The sequence below is a fragment of the Lipotes vexillifer genome, unplaced genomic scaffold, assembly GCF_000442215.2.
Source record: "Lipotes vexillifer unplaced genomic scaffold, Lipotes_vexillifer_v1.1 scaffold440, whole genome shotgun sequence".
Lineage (NCBI taxonomy): Eukaryota > Metazoa > Chordata > Mammalia > Artiodactyla > Lipotidae > Lipotes > Lipotes vexillifer.
In genome coordinates this window covers 677786-697678 of record NW_006778543.1, presented here as the reverse complement: position 1 = coordinate 697678, position 19893 = coordinate 677786, and the positions used below count along the sequence as shown (strand labels likewise).

Genomic DNA, 19893 nt, shown 5'->3' with positions numbered 1-19893 from the left:
GCCTCTTAACTGTGTAAACACCACTTGTATAATTCTCCCATTCCCATCTAACCTGTTCTGAGCTCTAGGAACAGGATTCAGTTCGTTAGAACAGTACCTCGCACCTCAGGCAGAGAAGGAGAGCACTTATTAGAACAACTAGGAGAGCTTAACCTAATTGCAGCAGCCTCCTTCCTGAGATTTTGATGTACCCCTGCAGGTCTGGGTGTGGAGGGGTAGAGCATGAATATTTTATGTAAGCTCACCACATGGTTAGTTCCAACATACCTGCTGATTGGAAACTTACTTCAGAAGAAGAACTGAAATCAGCAGTTAGTCTTTTTATCCTCTGATATTTAAAAGGTCACGGATTCTTAAAGTAGGTGTCAAAATGACTTCATTCCCAGGCAAAGAAAAATCTGGATTCCCCATGTGGTTATAGGAGGAAGTAAATACTTCTTTTGTCACTAAAGATTGGAGTTTGACTTTATTCCCCTGGAAAAAAGAATTTAGCTAAATTCATAAACATTTTCCTACACCAAGAAAAAAATATTCTTCAGGAATAATGCTGTTTCTTGAACTTCCACTAGAAATCATTTTCTATTCTTGATTTAACCATTTCTCAGAATAGTTTTGTGAAGTAAGTAGCATGGTAACTTCCGAAACTTGGGACACAGAAAATGTAAGTGACAAAACCCATAGGCTTAACCTCACTTCATTTCCTTCTTTGTCCCATATGAGATCCAGTTATAGAGAAGGAAGTCAGATTTCCTTCTTGAGACAGTTTCTTGAGCTTTCTCTTTGTCACTAAATAAACTTTAAATACAAATGAAAAACTTTTTGTTTCAGGGAAAAGACTTTTGTCCTGACACCAGAACTTAGTCCTCGGAAACTTCAGGGTTTACCTTTTGAGAAAGCCTCAGTATGTCATTATCATGGAATTGAGTGAGTTTTTTATTTTCACTTTACTTTTCGGTGTGTTGTTGATGTAGCTTATCTTAGGTGAGTGTGAAGAGTGACTGTAATAAAATGATAAATTGGGACAGAGAAGCAAAGAGAAAGTATGTCAAAAAAAAACAAAAAACTAAGCAGTACATACACAACTAGTCTTCTGTTGGAAAAAAGTTATTTGGTGATTAATCAGTTTTACATTTAAACATCCTATTATTAGTTACTAGATATTTTAGTCAACATTATTTTAGTCCCTACATTGTAAATGTGTATTTATACTACTGGTCACATTAATATTCCCTGGTCATTGTAATTGCTCAGAAACTGTTAGATAAAATGCATTCTCATTTGCAACATGTTAATTATGTGTACATTTTAATGGAATTTTAATTGACCAGATGAATGTAATTTCCAGGGATTCTCTTGCTTAGAGGTATTAGGAGTTCTGGAGGTTATGTGCACGTCTACCATTTTCACCAGGACAAGAAATGGAATGGTGGAGATAATGTATTTTAGGTTAAATTTTCAAGACCTTAGTGACAACAGGTCATTCTAGGAATGTTTAGGTTTCTTGTTATGCTTAAATAAGATTTATTTTATTTAAAGAATATGTAAAGTTATGTCAAATTTGATACTAGAAGCAAAAATTTTTGGTTACTTTATTTTTTATTTATTTATTTATTTTTTTATTTTATTTTTTTTGCGGTACACCGGCCTCTCACTGCTGTGGCCTCTCCCGTTGCGGAGCACAGGCTCTGGATGCGCAGGCCCAGTGGCCATGGTTCACGGGCCCAACCTCTCCGTGACATGTGGGATCTTCCCGGACTGGGGCACGAACCCGTGTCCCCTGCATCGGCAGGCAGACTCTCAACGACTGTGCCACCAGGGAAGCCCTGGTTACTTTATTTTTGAGCATCAAAATTAAACTCTCCGTTAAAGTCAGGGGCAAGAAAAAGATACCTGCTCTGACCAATTTTTTCTTTTTAATCATTTTTCTGTATGTTCTAGCCAATCAGTTAAAATAAGGAAAACTAGAGAGTTAAAAAGAGTTACATGTAGTAAAGCGGATGCCAGAAGGTTTTTTGTATTTGCTTTTTATTTTGCAGAGAAGAGACCTGGAAGACTTAGAAGTGGTAGAATTTGTAAGGTAGCCAGTTATAAAATACATATAAAAGACACAAGTTTTCCTTTAAACCAGCCATGTCCAGTTTTTAACAGGATGAAAATGATCCCATTCAAAATAGCAGATAAAGTCATACATATCAGAAGTATTCTTGTAAGAAATGTAGAATGGGAAAATTTACAAATAATATGTATTAGGGGACCTAAAAGCAATGTTGATTACTTAGGGGAAACATGCCTTGTTTCTCTGTGGGAAGATCCTGTGTTATAAAGGTGTTAATTCTCCTGAAATCAATGTAAACATTTAATACAGTTCTTGTCAACTTGGAACCTTTTGATGAAATAATTCTATAATTTATCTGGTAAGAAGTCTCCTCTCTTTTGTTTAAAGAATGAGATAAATTGTATCATATTACTAGAAAATTTTATTATAAAGCTATTGTAATTACAATGTGGGGCTGGACCTAAGTAGAAATTCCAAGGAAAAAGCAAGAATACATGATAATTTGATCTGATAGAAAAAGAAATTCAAATCAGAGGGCAAAAGAAAAATGTTCCGTAGATAGTAGTGAGAATGTTGATTAAGCATTCAAATAAAAATAAATCCGTTTGAAATGATTCTTTGTTCACGCCGAATATCAAAATAAATCGCAGATGTATTAAGAATTAAAAGTGGGAAAACTGTGAAAGTAAGGAACTAGCATAAAATGTAGGGGAAAATCTGTTCTAGCAGAGGAAGAAATCAAAAAAGAGTGATAGATTTGTCCTAATTTTTAAAACAGTAATGTCAGGTATCAACAGAAACAAGATTAAAAGTATGGATTAAGCTGAGGAAAATATTTTTGAACATAAATGAGAAGGTAAATTTTCTTTGTAATTAAAGGATGCTTACAAATCAATAAGAAAATGAGATAAATGCCCCTATGGAAGAGTTTGCAACATCTTAAACCATTTGTTTTTGAAACAGGAAATAAATATGGCCAATACACGTGAAGAGTTTTCTTCACCAGTCAGCTTTTTAAATTTACATTAAGAATGTAAATTGAAACAACAGTGAGAATCCTTTTCACCCGTAAAATTATGGTGGAGGTAAAGAGACATGGATAAGCCAGCTTGGAGTATAAATTGTTACAACCTGTCTGGGGGGCTGCTCGGTAATCTACCAAAAGCCATGCAGTTGTTTATAATATCAGATTGATTAACTTCACTTAATGATAAAATTAGCGTTTACACTGAAAGTTATTAGGCAAGGGTATTTTTCACAGTGTTATTTAAAATAAGAAACATTGGAAACAATGTCTAACTGTAGGAGGTTGGTTGAATAAATTATAGTGCATCCATAAAATAAAATTCTGTGCAGCCACCAGAATGGTTAAAATAAAAGACCGATAAGTGTTGACAAGCGTATGGAACAATCAGAACCCTTGAACATTTTTGGTGGAAGTATAACGTGATTTATGTACTTCAGAAAAGAATCTGGCAGGTTCTTATAAAACTGAACAGTTTACTCAGACTCCCTGGCTCAGCATTTCTAATAGTCATTTTCCTAAGAGAAATGAAAACCTAACACCACAAAAAGACTGGTAAAAGAACCCACAGAACAGTTTTATTCATAATACCCACAACCTGGAAATAGCCTTAGGTGTACATCGATGGGAGAATAGATAAATTAACTGGTGTGTATATACAAAGCAGTACTACTCAATAATAACAAGGAACAACATATGTATACATGCAACAACATTGAACTTCTGTCTGTCTGAGTATGAAAAAAACAGTTGAAATAAGAATTTAAGGACTTTAAAAAGTGAAATTGCCTGCCCTTATAAGCATATAAACAAATTTAGCCGTGACTCCATTTTCCCTACTGTAAATTTAATCTGGGGCCATTGAGATCAAACTAAGAAAGTTGCAGGAGGGTGAGCACAGTGAATCCAGAAACATGCTTTTTTTCAGGATTTGGGTTTATAGTGTGAGGGCCTATTCACATTAAATGTAGATTATGTTTCTACTCGAAGCAAAGTTCAAGTGAAATTTCAAAGTAAATATGACACTGCAAAGAAAGTTCTCTCTTCTTACATTGCCGTGAGGCTTTGGAATCCTTGAGCTTTTCCTCTACTCAAACATAAGGAATATTTGGAAGAAATATATAAACTGCTCAAGTACAGATCAATGTTTACTTAAGGCAAAATGAAATCTATCCACAGTTGACTTGTTTTTTCACTTCTGTCTCCTATCCTGGAGTGTGAGATACCATGGATTGTAAGATGCACCATTTTCTTTAACAACAAATTGAATTCTACTGTCAAACTGTGAGAGTCAGTTGGCCACACCAGCCTCCTGTTGCTCTGAACTTTCTTTCACGTATTCCAAGAGATTTGGCAGTTTTTCCGGCTTTCATCTGCATTGCTTGGTGTGTGCTAGGCAGTATCTTGCCTATTTTGTAGTTATAGGACAATGATAGCTTCATCTTCTGATAGGTATTTTTCCTTCTTTGGACACATAAAGCATTTGGTTATTGTTTTGCAAGAAAATGTGGAAGTGTACTCATTCATCCAACAGTGAATATTTACTTCACTATTATCAAATACGCACCCTGCTACTCTGTTTCTGTTCCTTTCTTATTTACAAAGTCACTTTTTGTTTTGATGCCACATCATAGTAAAATCACTTTGAAGACATTTTAAATGACAATTGAAGTCAATATGCACAGTGCACATAATTCAGTGGGAGGCATGACATTATGAACAGCTGTGATTAAGAGATGTTAAAACTGGAAGGAAAAAATCTGCATCTTAGAATCAAAATCTTAGAGTAGAAAAAAATATGCATGTGGAGTCAAACTATGCATTATTTTTCTCTGAAAAATTTCCTGTAAGCCAATCAGGAATTACATTTCCTCTCTCCTAGAACTTTTCCTTAACATTCATGGTTCTTAGTGGTATTCTAGATTCTGTCAATCACCCAGGATAGAAATAGGACTCATCAGTAAGCCTTAGGGTTGGGGCTGATTTTTAATGAAATGTGTTTTATTAAACAACAGACTAGAGAAAGAATGTTAGAGAATTGAGAGACCTAGGTTCTAGTCACTCTTCTGCCACCAGTTAACAGTATAACTTAGGAGCTCATTTTTCCCTCCTGTTAAATTAAAACTGTTGGTTTATATCAGAGATTTTTCAGTCCTAGCTGCACTTTAGAATCACCTAGGTAGCTTTTTAAAAAAATGTCCAAGACTGATTCCAACCCCAGGCCAATTAAATCAGAAACTCTGGGCATCAGTATTTCATAAAAACTCTTCAGATGATTCTAATGTTCAGCCGTGGGTTGACCCCTGAGTAAGATGACCCTTACACTTTACATGAGAGATAGATAGCATACTAAATTGGTTAAAGTCAGACTCTGAAGTCACCAACCTGGGTCTGAATCCTGGCTGAGCTACATATCATCAGCATACCATAAGATTTGCTGTGGTAGAAAATAAAGCCACTGATGATGATGATGGTGATGATAATAGCAGCAGCATACATTTATTGACTGCTTTGCTTGCACGTTCCAGGCACTGTTTCTGAGTGCTTACGTGTACCCATTCATGATTCTCACCATAGCTCTTTGAGATAACTGCTACGAATCTCATCTTGCAGAAGAGGCAGCAGTAGCATAGATAAAATTAAGTAGTTTGGCCATGTTCACACAGTGGTAGAGCTGCATTTAAATCCAGGGAGTCTGGCTCTCTAGTCTATACTCTTAGAAATCAAATATGTGTCACAAGAGAAAGAGAAAACCTCCGTCAGGCAATCAGGTTGGGGTAATGATACACTCCTTGAGTGTTGAACTAAAAGCTTATAGACCCAAAGTTCTGACTCTAAGGAACTTCTTAGAATTTTACAAGTAAAGAGGACAGATAACAGAAAAAGGTTTTAATGTTTAAAGTCCTATCATCATATATGTGAAACTCTTTCCTTGATGTAGAAGGGGAGAATGTGAAGGGTATTCCAAGGTCACACATCTCATTGGTGATTTTCTTGATACGCTTATTTGTTGTACTTAACAACATGGGATTTCTTTTTTTTTTTTTTTTTAAGCTTTATCAGAGCATTTATTTATTATTTTTATTTATTTTTTGGCTGCGTTAGGTCTTAGTTGTGGCACGCAGGATCTCCATTGAGGCACGCGGGATCTTTCGTTGCAGCGCAGGCTCTTTGTTGTGGCGCACAGGCTTCTCCCTAGTTGTTGCGTGCAGGCTCTAGGGTGCGTGGGCTCTCTAGTTTGCGACACGTGGGCTCGCTACTTGAGGTGCGAGCTCAATGGTTGTGGCTCGCAGGCTTAGTTGCCCTGCAGCGTGTGGGATCTTAGTTCCCTTACCAGGGATGGAACCCGCATCCCCTGCATTGTAAGGCGGATTCTTTACTACTGGACCACCAGGGAAGTCCCTAAGATGGGATTTCTTTAAGCATTCACTGAGCAAACATCTCATTGATGTCTTAAATCAGATTTAGCTAGAAACCCAATGCACACACAGCCGAAGTGTTTGAAGGAAAACTTGTCAATCAGTCAGTAAGGTGCAAATGAGTTTCAAAGGGAAATTTCAAAATGTTCTGAGCTGTGTTTGGTGAGCCAGTTTAGAATGCCTTTATACCCTGTTAATCTTTGTGTTGAAAATAAACTTGTTCTTTCTAACAGAAGTCAGCATTTCACGTCATTACATATCAGCCATGCTGAGGAATCAGAGGTTGGTAGAGATTTAAAAAGTATCAAAACAGCAACTGTATTTTTTTGAAAATAAGCCAGAGGATTAACTTAATCTGTTGCCCAGAAACAGTCAAAGAGGAATCAGATTGTACTTAAAATTTTTTTAATCTTTTGCCATGTTGTGTAGCAGGCTGGAAAAAACTGAACTTGTGAGGGAAGTTGGCCGTTCACTCAACCTTCCAACAATTATTAGGAAGTTTAGTAAGAACTTTTTAAGTACATGTTTTGCTTTTCCCTAATTGGCAGGGAAAAGCCCATGGCTGCCATGGAGTCTTTGATTTTAAAGATCTTTCTCTTGTTTAGATATTGCTTGGATGACCGAAAAGCATTAGAAAGAGACGGGGGATTTTCAGAACTACAGTCTCGTCTTATTCGTTATGAAACGCAAACTACATGCACCAGAGAAAGTTTTCCAGTACCTACCGTACTGAGCCCTCTTCCGTCTCCAGCAGTTTTGTCAGAGCCTGGAAGTGTCCCTGATGGAGAAGCTTTACAAAGTGAACTCCGGACTGAAGTCTCCCGAGTAAAAAGGAGATCAAAAGATCTGAACTGCCTTTATCCCCCCAAAAGGTGGTATATTAAGTACATAAAGATAGTATCTTGAGAGAAAGTATTTTAGTCCGAGGGTAATTGAATTAATCTTTCAGATTTTTAAGTTGCTTTCTGTGCAGATTTTTTTTTTTTTTTTTTTTTTTTCAATCATTTTTTTTTTTTTTTTTTGCGATATTTGGGCCTCTCACTGTCGTGGCCTCTCCCGTTGCCAGATGCGCAAGCTCAGCGCCCATGGCCCACGGGCCCAGCCGCTCCGCGGCATGTGGGATCCTCCCGGACCGGGGCATGAACCCGTATCCCCTGCATCGGCAGGCGGACTCTCAACCACTGCGCCACCAGGGAGGCCCTGTGCAGATTTTAATGTAATTCATTCATACCAGGAATTGTGTTTGTATTGTGAGCAGTTGATTATTATGCTTATAAGTTATACAAAGAAATGACTTGGAAAAAACACATTGTTTCTTGCTTTATATGCTAATATACAGTCCATCAGCACAACTATGGGTTGTAAAGCTTTTAAGCCATTTAACACTGGCGATCTTATCCAATAGATTAAGCAGCTGAGCTGCTCTGTTGAAGAGGGTGTTTAGGGATGCAGTTTTTCTGTTAGCTCTCTTCTCACTGTTTCCTACCTACACTGGCCCCTTAAACAAGGGGTTTCATGAGGTACCATTTTTAATTGAACCTGGGCTATGGCAGTGAAAGCAAGGAGTCCTAACCACTGGACCACCAGGAAATTCCCATGAGGTACCGTTTTAAAACAACTTGTTTCATATAAAATATAGCTTTAAAGCCTACATAATAATATATTAAAAATGAGATCTTTCTAGCTAATTTATTTGCTAGCTAACTAAGATATCCAAATACCTGAACAGAAATTAGGAGCTTATGAGAGAAACACTCTAATTTCTATTGAATTTATATATCTTTAGAATCTTTGTCAAATTTAGGTCTTTGACACCTAAAACAAACCTTAAATTCTTATTATATGTAAATCTTTCAAAAAGAATCAAATATCTTAAAGTGAAACTTTCAAATCTTCTTTTAAACAGTGAAAATTATTAGAATACTTTTTCCCTGATGGGGAATAACTAAATTATTTTCATGAGGACTTTACAAGTTCATGGTACTGTTTACATGCGATAAAGCTAAAAAGCAAATCCATTAACATTTAGAATACTTTTTTTTTTTTTTTTTTTTTTTTTTTTGCGGTACGCGGGCCTCTCACTGTTGTGGGCTCTCCCGTTGTGGAGCACAGGCCCAGCGGCCATGGCTCACAGGCCCAGCTGCTCCACGGCACGTGGGATCTTCCCGGACTGGGGCACGAACCCGTGTCCCCTGCATCGGCAGGCGGACTGTCAACCACTGCGCCACCAGGGAAGCCCGGATACTGTATTTTGTAATAATATTTTTTATTTCTGGCTGTGACTGACAGATATGTGTTCCAGACAAGAAAGTACACTGTGGCCTCTAGGTTAACAGAATTGAAAAATATGAGACCCTATCTTGTAACAGGAAATTTAAACATTTTAGAAAGACTGAAACAAGAGCTACTTTTATAGTTTTATTTCTGTTTGTTTTAACACTGTTATTTATTTTGCTCACGTAGTTGCATAGCTACAACAAGCATGATTATTATGGTTTCTTCATTAAAATTATCTTAATAGAAAAGTATAAGTACTTGACAGATGAGTACTGGATCTATAAATAACATTGCCTGGAGTGCCATCCCTGATTTATGTGAGAAATTGTAAATTAACGGGGAGGGTGACAGTAATGTTGCTAGTTGCTTTTCCTATTAGCTTTTAATATTAGCTGAAATCCTAGAATGTTATTCATTGCCGTCCATGTTCTAGTCACTCATTTGAAGAACTAAGGGAGCAACTGTATAATATGATGTTGACTGCTTATTTAAGGCAGTAGTAGCAAGAAACTGTGTTTGCTTTTCTTGGGTTTATATGTCAATGGTTATGGTTGTAACATTTAAGACAGAGAGTGGACTTCATTCTTGATTCACTTAATCTGCATTTTTATATTTTCCCCCCCATTAGACTTGTGAAATCTGAAAGTTCAGATTCTCTTCTTTCTCAGAGAAGTGGCATTACTAATCATCATCATCATGCAGTGACATCCAGAAAGCCACGGGCAGAGAGATCATTATCTGTGACTTGTCCATCTCTTCCAGTTCTTAGCAATGAAACTCCCAAAGTCACTACAAATGCCAGTTCAGGTCAAAAAAGTGTGCATGAATCAAAAACATCAAGGCCCAGTAAGGAATCAAGATCACAGAAACACACACGGGTAAAGATTTATTTCCTGACTCCCTTAGTTCTGCACGGGAAGAAATTTCTTCATTTGATTTGTTTTAAATGTTTGTCTAAAAATTTTATGAATGAAATGAAATGGTATCTGTAATTTACTTTAAAATAATTCAGGGGAGTTCCCTGGTGGCCTAGTGGTTAGGATTCTGGGCTTTCACTGCCTTGCCCGGATTCAATCCCTGGTCCGGGAACTGAGATCCTGCAAGCTGTGCGGTGTGGCCAAAAAACATGGAGGAAAAAAAAAATTCAGTGCAAGAAGGATAATGGAAAAGTGAGTGGGGGCGCATAAGTGAAACAGAAAGAGCCACAAATTGATCCTTCTTGAAACTGGTAGTAGATATATCGAGATGAGGATTTGTTACAAATATTCTCTTTACAATGTTTGAAATTTTCCATAATAAAAAGTAAGTACACACCTGTATATCCCTGCTGTGTGTACCTTTTACACTCAGATTTTGATTCAGAACTCAGGATATGAATTCCTCTCTTCAGATACTCTAGTCCTCTCTTCCTGACAGATAGCCTGCGACACGTGTGATCGTGTCACTGTTTCAGATCTCCTTTCTTCTAGATGCTTTTGTCTTAATGAGCTCATCTAGCTTTAGCATAGCTACATGGCTCTGTGATTCACAGAACTCAACTCTAAAGCTGAAATAATATGTTTGTACCTTTTCCAAGACATATTAGTTGTATACTGTGTTCTGTTCAAGATATTGAAAGAAGTAGTTACTGAAACCCTGAAGAAACACAGGATTACTGAGGCCCACGAGTGTTTCACGGCTTGCAGCCAACGTCTCTTTGAGATCTCGAAGTTCTATCTACAGGTACAGTGTCTTCTCTCCTGATGGCAAAATCGAGGTCAAGTTCTCCTGTTCCTGTTTGACACGAGATAATATTGACCGAGTATTGTTTACACTGATAGCTTATTGCCAGATTTGTTTTAATGGAGGTAGAAAACTTGGAGTCAAAACTTTTATACTTGATTTATTTGATTTTAGTTCTCATATATAGAAAACTACACTTTAACTGGTATCCTCCGTGTTTCCCTAACAAGCCTTTGACTTAAGTTGATAATAAGCTTCCACTTACTTTATTCAACTCATTCAAGTAATTATAGGCTATAGTGAAACCACTGGAGGGAGTATCGAAGCACTCAGCTTCTAATTTTGGATCCATTATCAGCTGGTTGTAAGACATTGGACAGATCAGCCATTCAGATGACAATTTTGTAAAACTTAGATGGTGTTAGATTAGTTCCAGTTTTCAGAGTTTCTGACTTGAATCACAATTTTATATGGGTTCCTGATTAAAACTGCAGATGGACCGCATGCATTCGATTCCCTTCCCTTCTAAAATCTCTCAAGAAAGACAGTATTGAAAGTACAAAAACTAAGAAAAGAGGAAAGGAGAAATGTAGAAGTGTTTTCATACATTGTTGAACCAAAAAAAAAACCACATGGAAGCGTGGTATAACAGAGTAGAAGAAATGACAGCCTAAATGTCTGCCTGGGGACACCTGTGAGTGGCAAGCCAGTTCAACAGACAACCGGCTCTGACCTGCTCAGGTCTTGGAGACCAAGTATCATGGAAAGCAGGGGCAAGGTGCCAGGTGAAAAAAAAGAGGAGTTAAATAAAGATCTACAGAGTGAACTGGGGAGCCTTCAGTTTGCTCTGCGCGCTTTTCCCCCACAATGTTAACTACAGATAAGTATATTATACATAGTTTTATCCTCACCCCCCCGCCCCACCCCTATGACAATGCAGGAAATAGTCTCTGGAGAAAAAAAATTGGAGGCCACAGTAAAAAGTCCAACTGGCCCCTTATTCCCCTACCTTGTAAAGATACCAATGCACAGGCTGTGTACAGACAGAGCTTCCGGTAAGATTTTTACTATCTCATTTTAAAATATGACTGGACAGTCAAGAGTTAGCATACTTTTGAGGAAAGCTTCTAATACAGCAGATGCCAAAACATGAAGGAACAAAGGGAACTATGAAGGAGCAGAAAGCTGAAGAAAACTTCATAAAAAACTATATTGTCTCAGAGAGAAGATAATTGGGTGCACAAAACCGGAATGGGATGCTGTTTCCAAAAACTATAGAACATGAAAGAATTTGTAATTTCTTAAAATTAGAAATATGATAAAATCAGTACAATAGAAAGGCTGAACAGTTGAGATTAAGAAATTTACCAGAAATTAGTATTAATGATAAAATTATGGGTAAAAACATTAAACACAGGATAAGAAAATGGGGGAATTAATCCAAAAGATCCAATATGCTAATAATAGGAGTTTCAAAAATAGAGACTAGAGGAGAGAAAACTCAAAAATATAACAGAAAGTTTTCTAGACCTGAAGGACGCACTCCTCCTGCTGGAAAGGGCACACAAGCTTGTCCATCCTAGTGGATGACAGTTCTACAAGCCACATCACTGTGGAATGTCGTATCTCCTGGGACAGAGAGAATATTTCCTAAAAGCTTCCCAGGAGAGAAAGTAGTTTACATACAAAGAATCAATAAGAGTGGCATTGGAATTTTCTATAGTAACATTGTGTGCCAGAAGAAGGTAGAACAGTATCTTCAAATTCTGAAGGAAAGTGATTTACCTAGTGTTTTATACCTGGTCTAGAAGTCAGTCAGGTATGAAGATTCAGTACAGATACTTTCAGTCATGGAAGGTCTGAAAAATTCTGTCATTTTTTTACCCTTTTGACAAATCTGTGAGAAGATGAAATTCAATAGAACAAGGGACTGAATCAAGAAATAAAAGAAAAACTAACCTAGACTGGGGAAGATAAGTCCCAATGGGACCAGGCTGAGGGAGCAATTGGACCAAATTGGAGCAAGCTATAGGAGAACGGTCTCCAGTTTAAAAAAATACAATTAAGAAAACAAAAACAAAAACGAATAGCTGAAGTGAGTGATTATCCAGTATCCCTGAGTGTTTGAAGAACTTTGCTGTACATTTAATCAGTCTTTCACAGCATTGTGGGGTGGGGGTAGGATTATACACATGGAAAACTAAGCAAACGTAGTTCAACTACAGGATAAACAAAACAGATGAAAGAGAAATTATAACCGTTATACATTACTTAGCTCAGGATTGAACTATATTTGCTTAGGTATAAAATGCAAACATTGACTATTTACTAATCAAAAAATTGTGGTGCAGCTGTTACTGAGAGGAAGAGAAGGGAGGTGGGCGAATTCAGAGACCTGAATCCGGGATAACAGCAATCACTGTCTAGAACTGTTAAATCACGAAATAACAGTATAAACTTATTATTTAGAAACATGAAGGTATAAATAAGAGAAAGAGCTTAAAGAATTCAAAATGACTACTTCAATGGAACATAGCTTGGAAGTGCAGCAGAGGATTACTTTTTTCTTTTTAATACAATTGGATTTAAAAATTTTTATAATATAATTTGATATAGTCATTACCTTTTTACAAGTCAGAGATTTCAGTTTTATTTCCTGTGTCATTCCCTCTTTGTTGTGGAATGAAATGGCCAAAAAGAAGAGAGAGAGAAAAAAGTTATTTTATCTGAAAAATAAAGTGTATATTCATTTCCTGAGTAATGAAGTTAATGTGGCTACTCATAGTTGAGGATGGGGCTTAGGTTTGGTCAGTGCCATTGAGTATTTGAGATTAGAGTGGCATGGATTTATGTATATATGGATGTATTTTGGTTAGAGTACTTTGACCTTTCAGGATGGAACTAAATTATAACCTGTTACTTTGATTTTTTTGTAGTATCTCCCTCTTCACGTTGATACTTACAGAATGATTAGGATCATCTCAAGTTTATTTAATAATGACTTGTTCTCTGTAATATAATGTGCAGATTTAAACTGCTGTATTTTTATTTTTATTATTATTTTTTTTTTTGCGGTATGCGGGCCTCTCACTGCTGTGACCTCTCCCCCTGCGGAGCACAGGCTCCAGACGCGCAGGCTCAGCAGCCATGGCTCACGGGCCCAGCCGCTCCGCAGCATGTGGGATCTTCCCGGACTGGGGCACGAACCTGTGTCCCCTGCATCGGCAGGCGGACTCCCAACCACTGCGCCACCAGGGAAGCCCTAAACTGCTGTATTTTGTTATGTTTAGGATCTTAAAACTTCAAGGGGTCTATTTGAAGAAATGAAGAAAACAGCAAGCAGCAATGTTATACAGGTAAATAAATTATTCCCAAGAAACTACATTCAATTAAATTGCTATTTTATTGCAGGTTAGTACCTATGATGCTGTAATATATGCAGTAAGAATTAGTGAGTGGTCTTTTCAACTTTGTCCCTATGACCACTCTTTAAAATAGTTAATAATAGACTTATGCAAGCAGAATCTTTAGTAGTATTTAAGAGATTTCTCTGTTAACAAAAGAGCTTCTAAACTGATGTTAAGAAAGAAACAGAAAAAAAAGAAATCCAAAGAGCTGGAAAAATTAATCCATTTCGATTAGCTATTTTCAAAGTTTAGTTTAATTTCTTTTTAGTGATGCTTTGAAAGTACATTTTCAAATAAAGGTGAGAAAATAGAGTAGAACCTTCATCTTGTCCAGTGAGAACACTACTGCATTCCACAGCAGAAGTTCAGCAAAAAGTGTTCTTGAGCAAGAAAATAAAGTGTGGGAGTTTTTTTCCATTTAAAAATTCATGATCTAACATGTAATATGTATGCACATATGCAAAGAAACACATACAATTAAAAAAATAATTTTAAAAGAGAATATCCTTGGGATCACTCACTGTTCAACCTGGGAAATAAAATATTGTGGAGACCTTGGAAACCCCCAAAGAATCCCTTCCCCACCATATCCCACTGCATCACCTCTGGAGGTAACCGCTCTACTGATTTTTTGTGTGTGTGATAATCATTTCCTTAGTTTTTTTTTTTAATTGAAGTATAGTTGATGTATAATATTATGTAAGTTACAGGTGTACAATATAGTGATTCACAATTTTTAAAGGTTATACTCCATTTTTAATTATTATAAAATCTTGGCTCTATTCCCTGTGTTGTACAATATATCCTTGTAGCTTATTTTATACATAATAGTTTGTACTTCTTAATCTCATACTCCTATATTGCCCCTTCCCCTTTCCCTGTCCCCACTGGTAACTGCTAATAAAATGTATTTCCAAGATAATATATATTTTAAGATTCTGACAGGTTATTTTTTGCTTTAAATTTTCTACCATACTCTTTTGAAATTTTAACAATATCTTTTTCTGTCACTTGTGTTTCCAATAGAAATGTACCATAATCATATTTTTTTCTCTCCCTAGGTGATTGAATGGGTATTAGAAAAGACAAGCAAGAAATAACACAAAATCATTCTCTTTGGATAATTATAAATTGGACAGAGCTATTATTTACGTTTTCCTTCCATAGTTTGAAAATTCAAACAAATTTCAAACTTTATTCAAAGAATAGATGTACATCTCTAAAGAATTTCATAAATATCCTATATTTATATAGTTTTGAGGTTGCTCAGCTAATGTATTTTTAATTGTATACTTATTTTATAGTTTTACTATATTTTAATTTTTTAATATTTTTATATATGTTTACAAATTTTACTCTTGGTTATTTAATTATTCCAATAAATAGAAAAAGATATTTCTTTACTTCTTGGTAAATGTCTTTGCTGTTAGGCCTGTTTAAATTAATGAGTCTTAAGTAAGACATTGCCAGTGGTTTTTCTCATGTGTTCCAATAGCATGATTTATTGGACGGCCCCTTGATTTAGAAAATATTGGCAAGAAAATTCACACAGTTAGCCATGTTCCCTTACCCCTGCCCTAGAGCCACCACTGTTGAGCTATTCATGTTTATTTGGGATCAAAAATGAAGAAAGAGCAAAACTTATGAAAATAAGACACAGTGAAAATGACTAAGTACAGACTCCCAGAAAAAAAATATCTTTTCCCATGGCAGAAAATCGGGAAAATGTGGAAAATACAAAAAAGAGTGGAAAAAAATTCTAACATTGTTTCTGTCTATAGGTAACCACTGTTAATATTTTTAAACATTGTGTTTAAAATATTTTCAAAATTGGTGTCATATGTGTGTGTGTTTGTGTACGTGTATTTATTTATATGTGTGATGTGTGTATATGTATATTAATTTATAGCCTGCTTTTCACTTAACAATGTGATATAACTTAATGATATACGATATAAAAAAATTTTTATATCGTATATCATCATTTTAATAACTGCATGGTACAAATGAACCACAATTTGTTAAATCAGTCCCTTATTGTTGGACATATGAGTTCAATTTTTCCTTACTAAAAATAAAACTTTAATGAATATTACTGGTACATCACTGATTATTCCTCAGTATAAGTTTTTCGGAGTGGAATTTGTGATTTTTGGTAAATATTTCCAAATTACCTTTCTGAGAGATCAGTTTGTACACCCACCAGCAGAGTCCCCGTTTCCTTTTCTGATGGCTGAAAATAGTGAGGGCGAACATTTTAAAAAATATGTTGGCTGCTTTTTCAGTAAATTTAATTGGTCAAAGAAATTAATTTCTAAATTTCTAGATGCCTTCCTGGAATTCCAAAGCTGATCTCCACATTATCCACGTCAGGGCCTAGACTCCCACAGGGTCAGAAGTTTGGGCTGCAGCCTCCCTTATTTGGGCTTCTGGAGAAGGGGAGTTACAAGCCTTCCCTATACCTGCACGCTTTCCATGCTCGGATACTACTTAACTTCCATGCAGTGCTCATACTGTATACCTTTTGTGAACTTCCCATAAAAAATATTTCAAAGTAAAAAGTGACAAGATATTTCAGATAAATTTGAAAGCAGGTACAAAGGAGAGATCTAAAAGGCCCAAAGACTTCAGGTCAATTTTTGGAATAGACTAAAAGTCATGGAAGAAAAGGCAGGCTGAACTGAGGTTCAGCTGTACATACTTGGGGCTGTGTTCCAGGAGAGGAACACTGCTGACCAGTTGTTCTGTCTATATATACGATAAGTATGAGCGGGACCTCATGTGGGAGGGAGAATATAGGCTGAGCTTAGATATCAGCTGTTCTGAGGAGTTATTTCCCAGTGCTGGGAATAATGCCTAAAGCTCCCACTCTTTTTAAGGACTCTTTTTTGGAGAAAGAGGGAGCCACAAGGCTGGACTAGCTCAGCTCCGTTATATAGTGATGGTACATTTGGCAAAATTGTTGCCTACATAACCCGGAAAAGAGAATTTGTACCAAATGAACTCATGGATCTAGTTAAGGTTATTTCCAGACAGAATGCTAGAAGTGTCAATGAGCCATTTGTTTGTTTATTTGGCTGAATACAATAAGGTGCAGGACAAGATAGATGAACAAGAGGAGGGAGTGTTCAGTTTTCTAGCAGCATTTTGAGGAGATACAGAGGGCTTAGAACATTCTGGATTGGAAAATAAAATGTTTTCCCGCTTCTAGTATCTGTAATGGCAAAATATTCTCCAAATAAGTCATAGCCTCGAGAAAAAGATCAAACTAAAGGTCTAGCAGTATAATTCTTTATTAAGACCTTAGAAATATTTAAAGTAAACTCTCGTAGCAAGACAAAAGGGCTTTTAAGAATCTTCAGGGTGTTGCCGCATAGCACTCTGACACCCAAAGTAAAGAGGACCTGTCCTGAAAAGAATTCTGGGTGTGGTTTTCATCTAATAGGCTAGACTATAACTTGATAAATAGAAAGCCCACAAATTTTATTTTTATTGGAGATGTAATTCACATATTATGAAATTCACCCTTTAGGGTGTATAATCTAGCAGGTTTTAGTATATCCACAAAGTTGTGTAATCATCACCACTGTCTAATTCCATAACATTTTCATCACCCCAGTAGAAATTCCATATCTACTAGCAGTCATTTTCTGTTCACCACTGGCAACCACTAATCTGCTTTCTGTTCTCTGGATTTGCCTATTCTGGACATTTGATGTACGTGGACTAATACAATTTATGGTCTTTTGTGTCTGGTTTCTTTTACTTAGCATGAGGTTTTCACAGTTCACCCATGTTGTAGCATGTATCAGCATTTCACTGTGTGAGTCTGCCACATTTTGTTTATCCGTTCATCAGTTGATGTACATTTGGGCTGATTCCACTTTTTGGCTATCATGAATAATGCTACTATGGAAGTTTATATACAAGTTTTGGCATAGACGTATATTTCCATTTATCTTGGGTATATGCCTAGGAGTGGAATTGTTGGACTATATATTCAACAGTAACTGTTTAATTTTTTGAGAAAAGGCAGACTGTTTTCCAAAGCAGCTGCAGCACTTGCCATTTCCACCAGCAGTTCTAATTTCTCCACATCCTTGCTAATACTTATTATTTTTCTTCTGACAAATGATAGGAAATGTGAGGTAATATCTCATAGTGGTTTTGATTTGCATTTCTCTGATAAATAATGTTGAGCATCTTTTCACATGCTTATTGGCCATTTGCATATTTTCTTTCAGCAAATGTCTACCAAATCCTTTTTTAAGGACTTTTAGGTGGGATTATTTCTCTTTATTGTTGAGTTATAAGAATTCTTTATATTTTCTGGATTCTAGTCCCTTATCTACGATTTACAAATATTTTCTCCAATTCTGTCCTTCCACTTTACGGTTTTATCTCTTACATTTAAGTCTATGATCCACTTTGAGTTAATTTTTGTGTATGGTGTGAGGAAGGGATCCACCATCATTCTTTGACATACAGGTATCCAGTTTTACCAGCATAATCTGTTGAAAAGACAGTTCTCTCTCCATTGAATTTTCTTAGCAACAGAAAGTCCATAAAATTTTAAGGAATTTGTATCAAAATGAAAAGAGACTTCTGAGCCACCAAATTTCAGTGGGCATGAAGCAAGATGAGAAAACTGTTCAGTTGCAAATATGGACTTGTTTTATGGAAAAGAAAGACTTTTGCAGAAAGTCAAAGCCAAGAGGCCAAAGGGCAGAGCCAAGAGTAATGGATTAGACTACCACTCCCAGGTAGCAGAAATGAACCCTGGTTCACATCCCCTGCCCCGGCAAGGGATAAGTGGTGACATGTGCCCAGCTGGATTTCAGAATTACTATGAACTAGTTATTAGTCCCTTAACAAAGGAAGTGTCTGCTGCAGTTACCCTGTCCCTGCCTCACCATTGTATGTTGGATGTACGGATGGCAGTTAACTTAGGTTTCTTAGGTCACAATATTCTGGATTTTTAAAAGCCACACCCTGAGTCTCATCCCTATCTGGACTGATGAAAATCATGAAATATTGGACTTTATCCCATATTGGGAGGAAATGAGCATATTTTGTATGTAAGAGAAATGAAAATAATTATGGCCAGAGAGTGGAATGCAGTAGGTTTAACATGGCCACAAAGCTTTGAGCTGCTCCCATCAAGAGATGGAGTCTATCTCCCTCATCCTTGCATCTGGGCTGGCAGTGTGACTTGCTTTGACTGGTCAAATATGGTATAAATGACATGGTGTGAGCTAGAACCTAGGCTTTGACGATCTTGCAGCTTCCGGTTTGCTCTTGTAGACCCTTGCCTGAATGTAAGGGAACTGGTCTAGCCTACTAGATGTTGAGCGGCCATATGGAAGAGAACTGAGGTGACCCAGTAGACAGCCAGACCGGCTGCAAGACAGTGAGTGAGGCATCTTGGACCTCAGTCCAACAGAATGCTCCAGCTACATATAGCCATATTCTGTGAGTGAGCCCAGGCAACCCACAGAATAGTGAGATAATATGGCACTGTGTTCTAAGCCACTAGGTTGTGAAGTGTTTTGTTTTGTGTAAACATTAGGTTCTGTTCATGTTGAAGAATTCATTGAGAGACCAGGTGCAAGAAGGAACGTTGCAAAAACTTCACTGATTAAGGTCTTAGTTTGAAGGCCTTACTTGAAAGAAGTTGCTTCTTTCTGGACTGGATTTGCCTTTCTTGTGAGACCCAGAAAACTTGCAGAGGAAGCATTTCCTTCATCCCTTGTGCAGGTGAAAATTGCAAAGCAGAGACGCTGCAATTAATGAGGGGTTGTGAAGGTCTTTCCTTGACTTTCCTTTGAGTTCTTGGGAAGAAATGGACTATATTCATCCAAAGAATTACAGTTGAAAGTTGCTGAAAATATAACTGGCTTTATTTCTTGAAAAGAACAAGTTTTTTTTTTCAGCATTCCCAGGCGCTGCTCCAAGCTAAGGCAAAATCACAGCCATCAGGCCAAGTGT

At 36.8% G+C, this 19893-nt stretch overlaps 1 protein-coding gene across 1 annotated transcript in view; it reads left to right on the top strand.

Moving 5' to 3' along the window:
• MTBP (MDM2 binding protein) overlaps positions 1-15307 on the top strand; it is a 79930-nt gene extending 64623 nt beyond the window's left edge. Inside the window, exons 17-22 of the mRNA XM_007451662.1 lie at positions 829-924; positions 7105-7371; positions 9405-9654; positions 10385-10498; positions 13789-13854; positions 14967-15307. Coding sequence (XP_007451724.1) covers positions 829-924; positions 7105-7371; positions 9405-9654; positions 10385-10498; positions 13789-13854; positions 14967-15005 — 832 coding nt within the window. The 3' untranslated portion in view covers positions 15006-15307. The remainder of the gene's footprint in view (positions 1-828; positions 925-7104; positions 7372-9404; positions 9655-10384; positions 10499-13788; positions 13855-14966) is intronic.
• The last annotated feature ends 4586 nt before the right edge of the window (positions 15308-19893 follow it).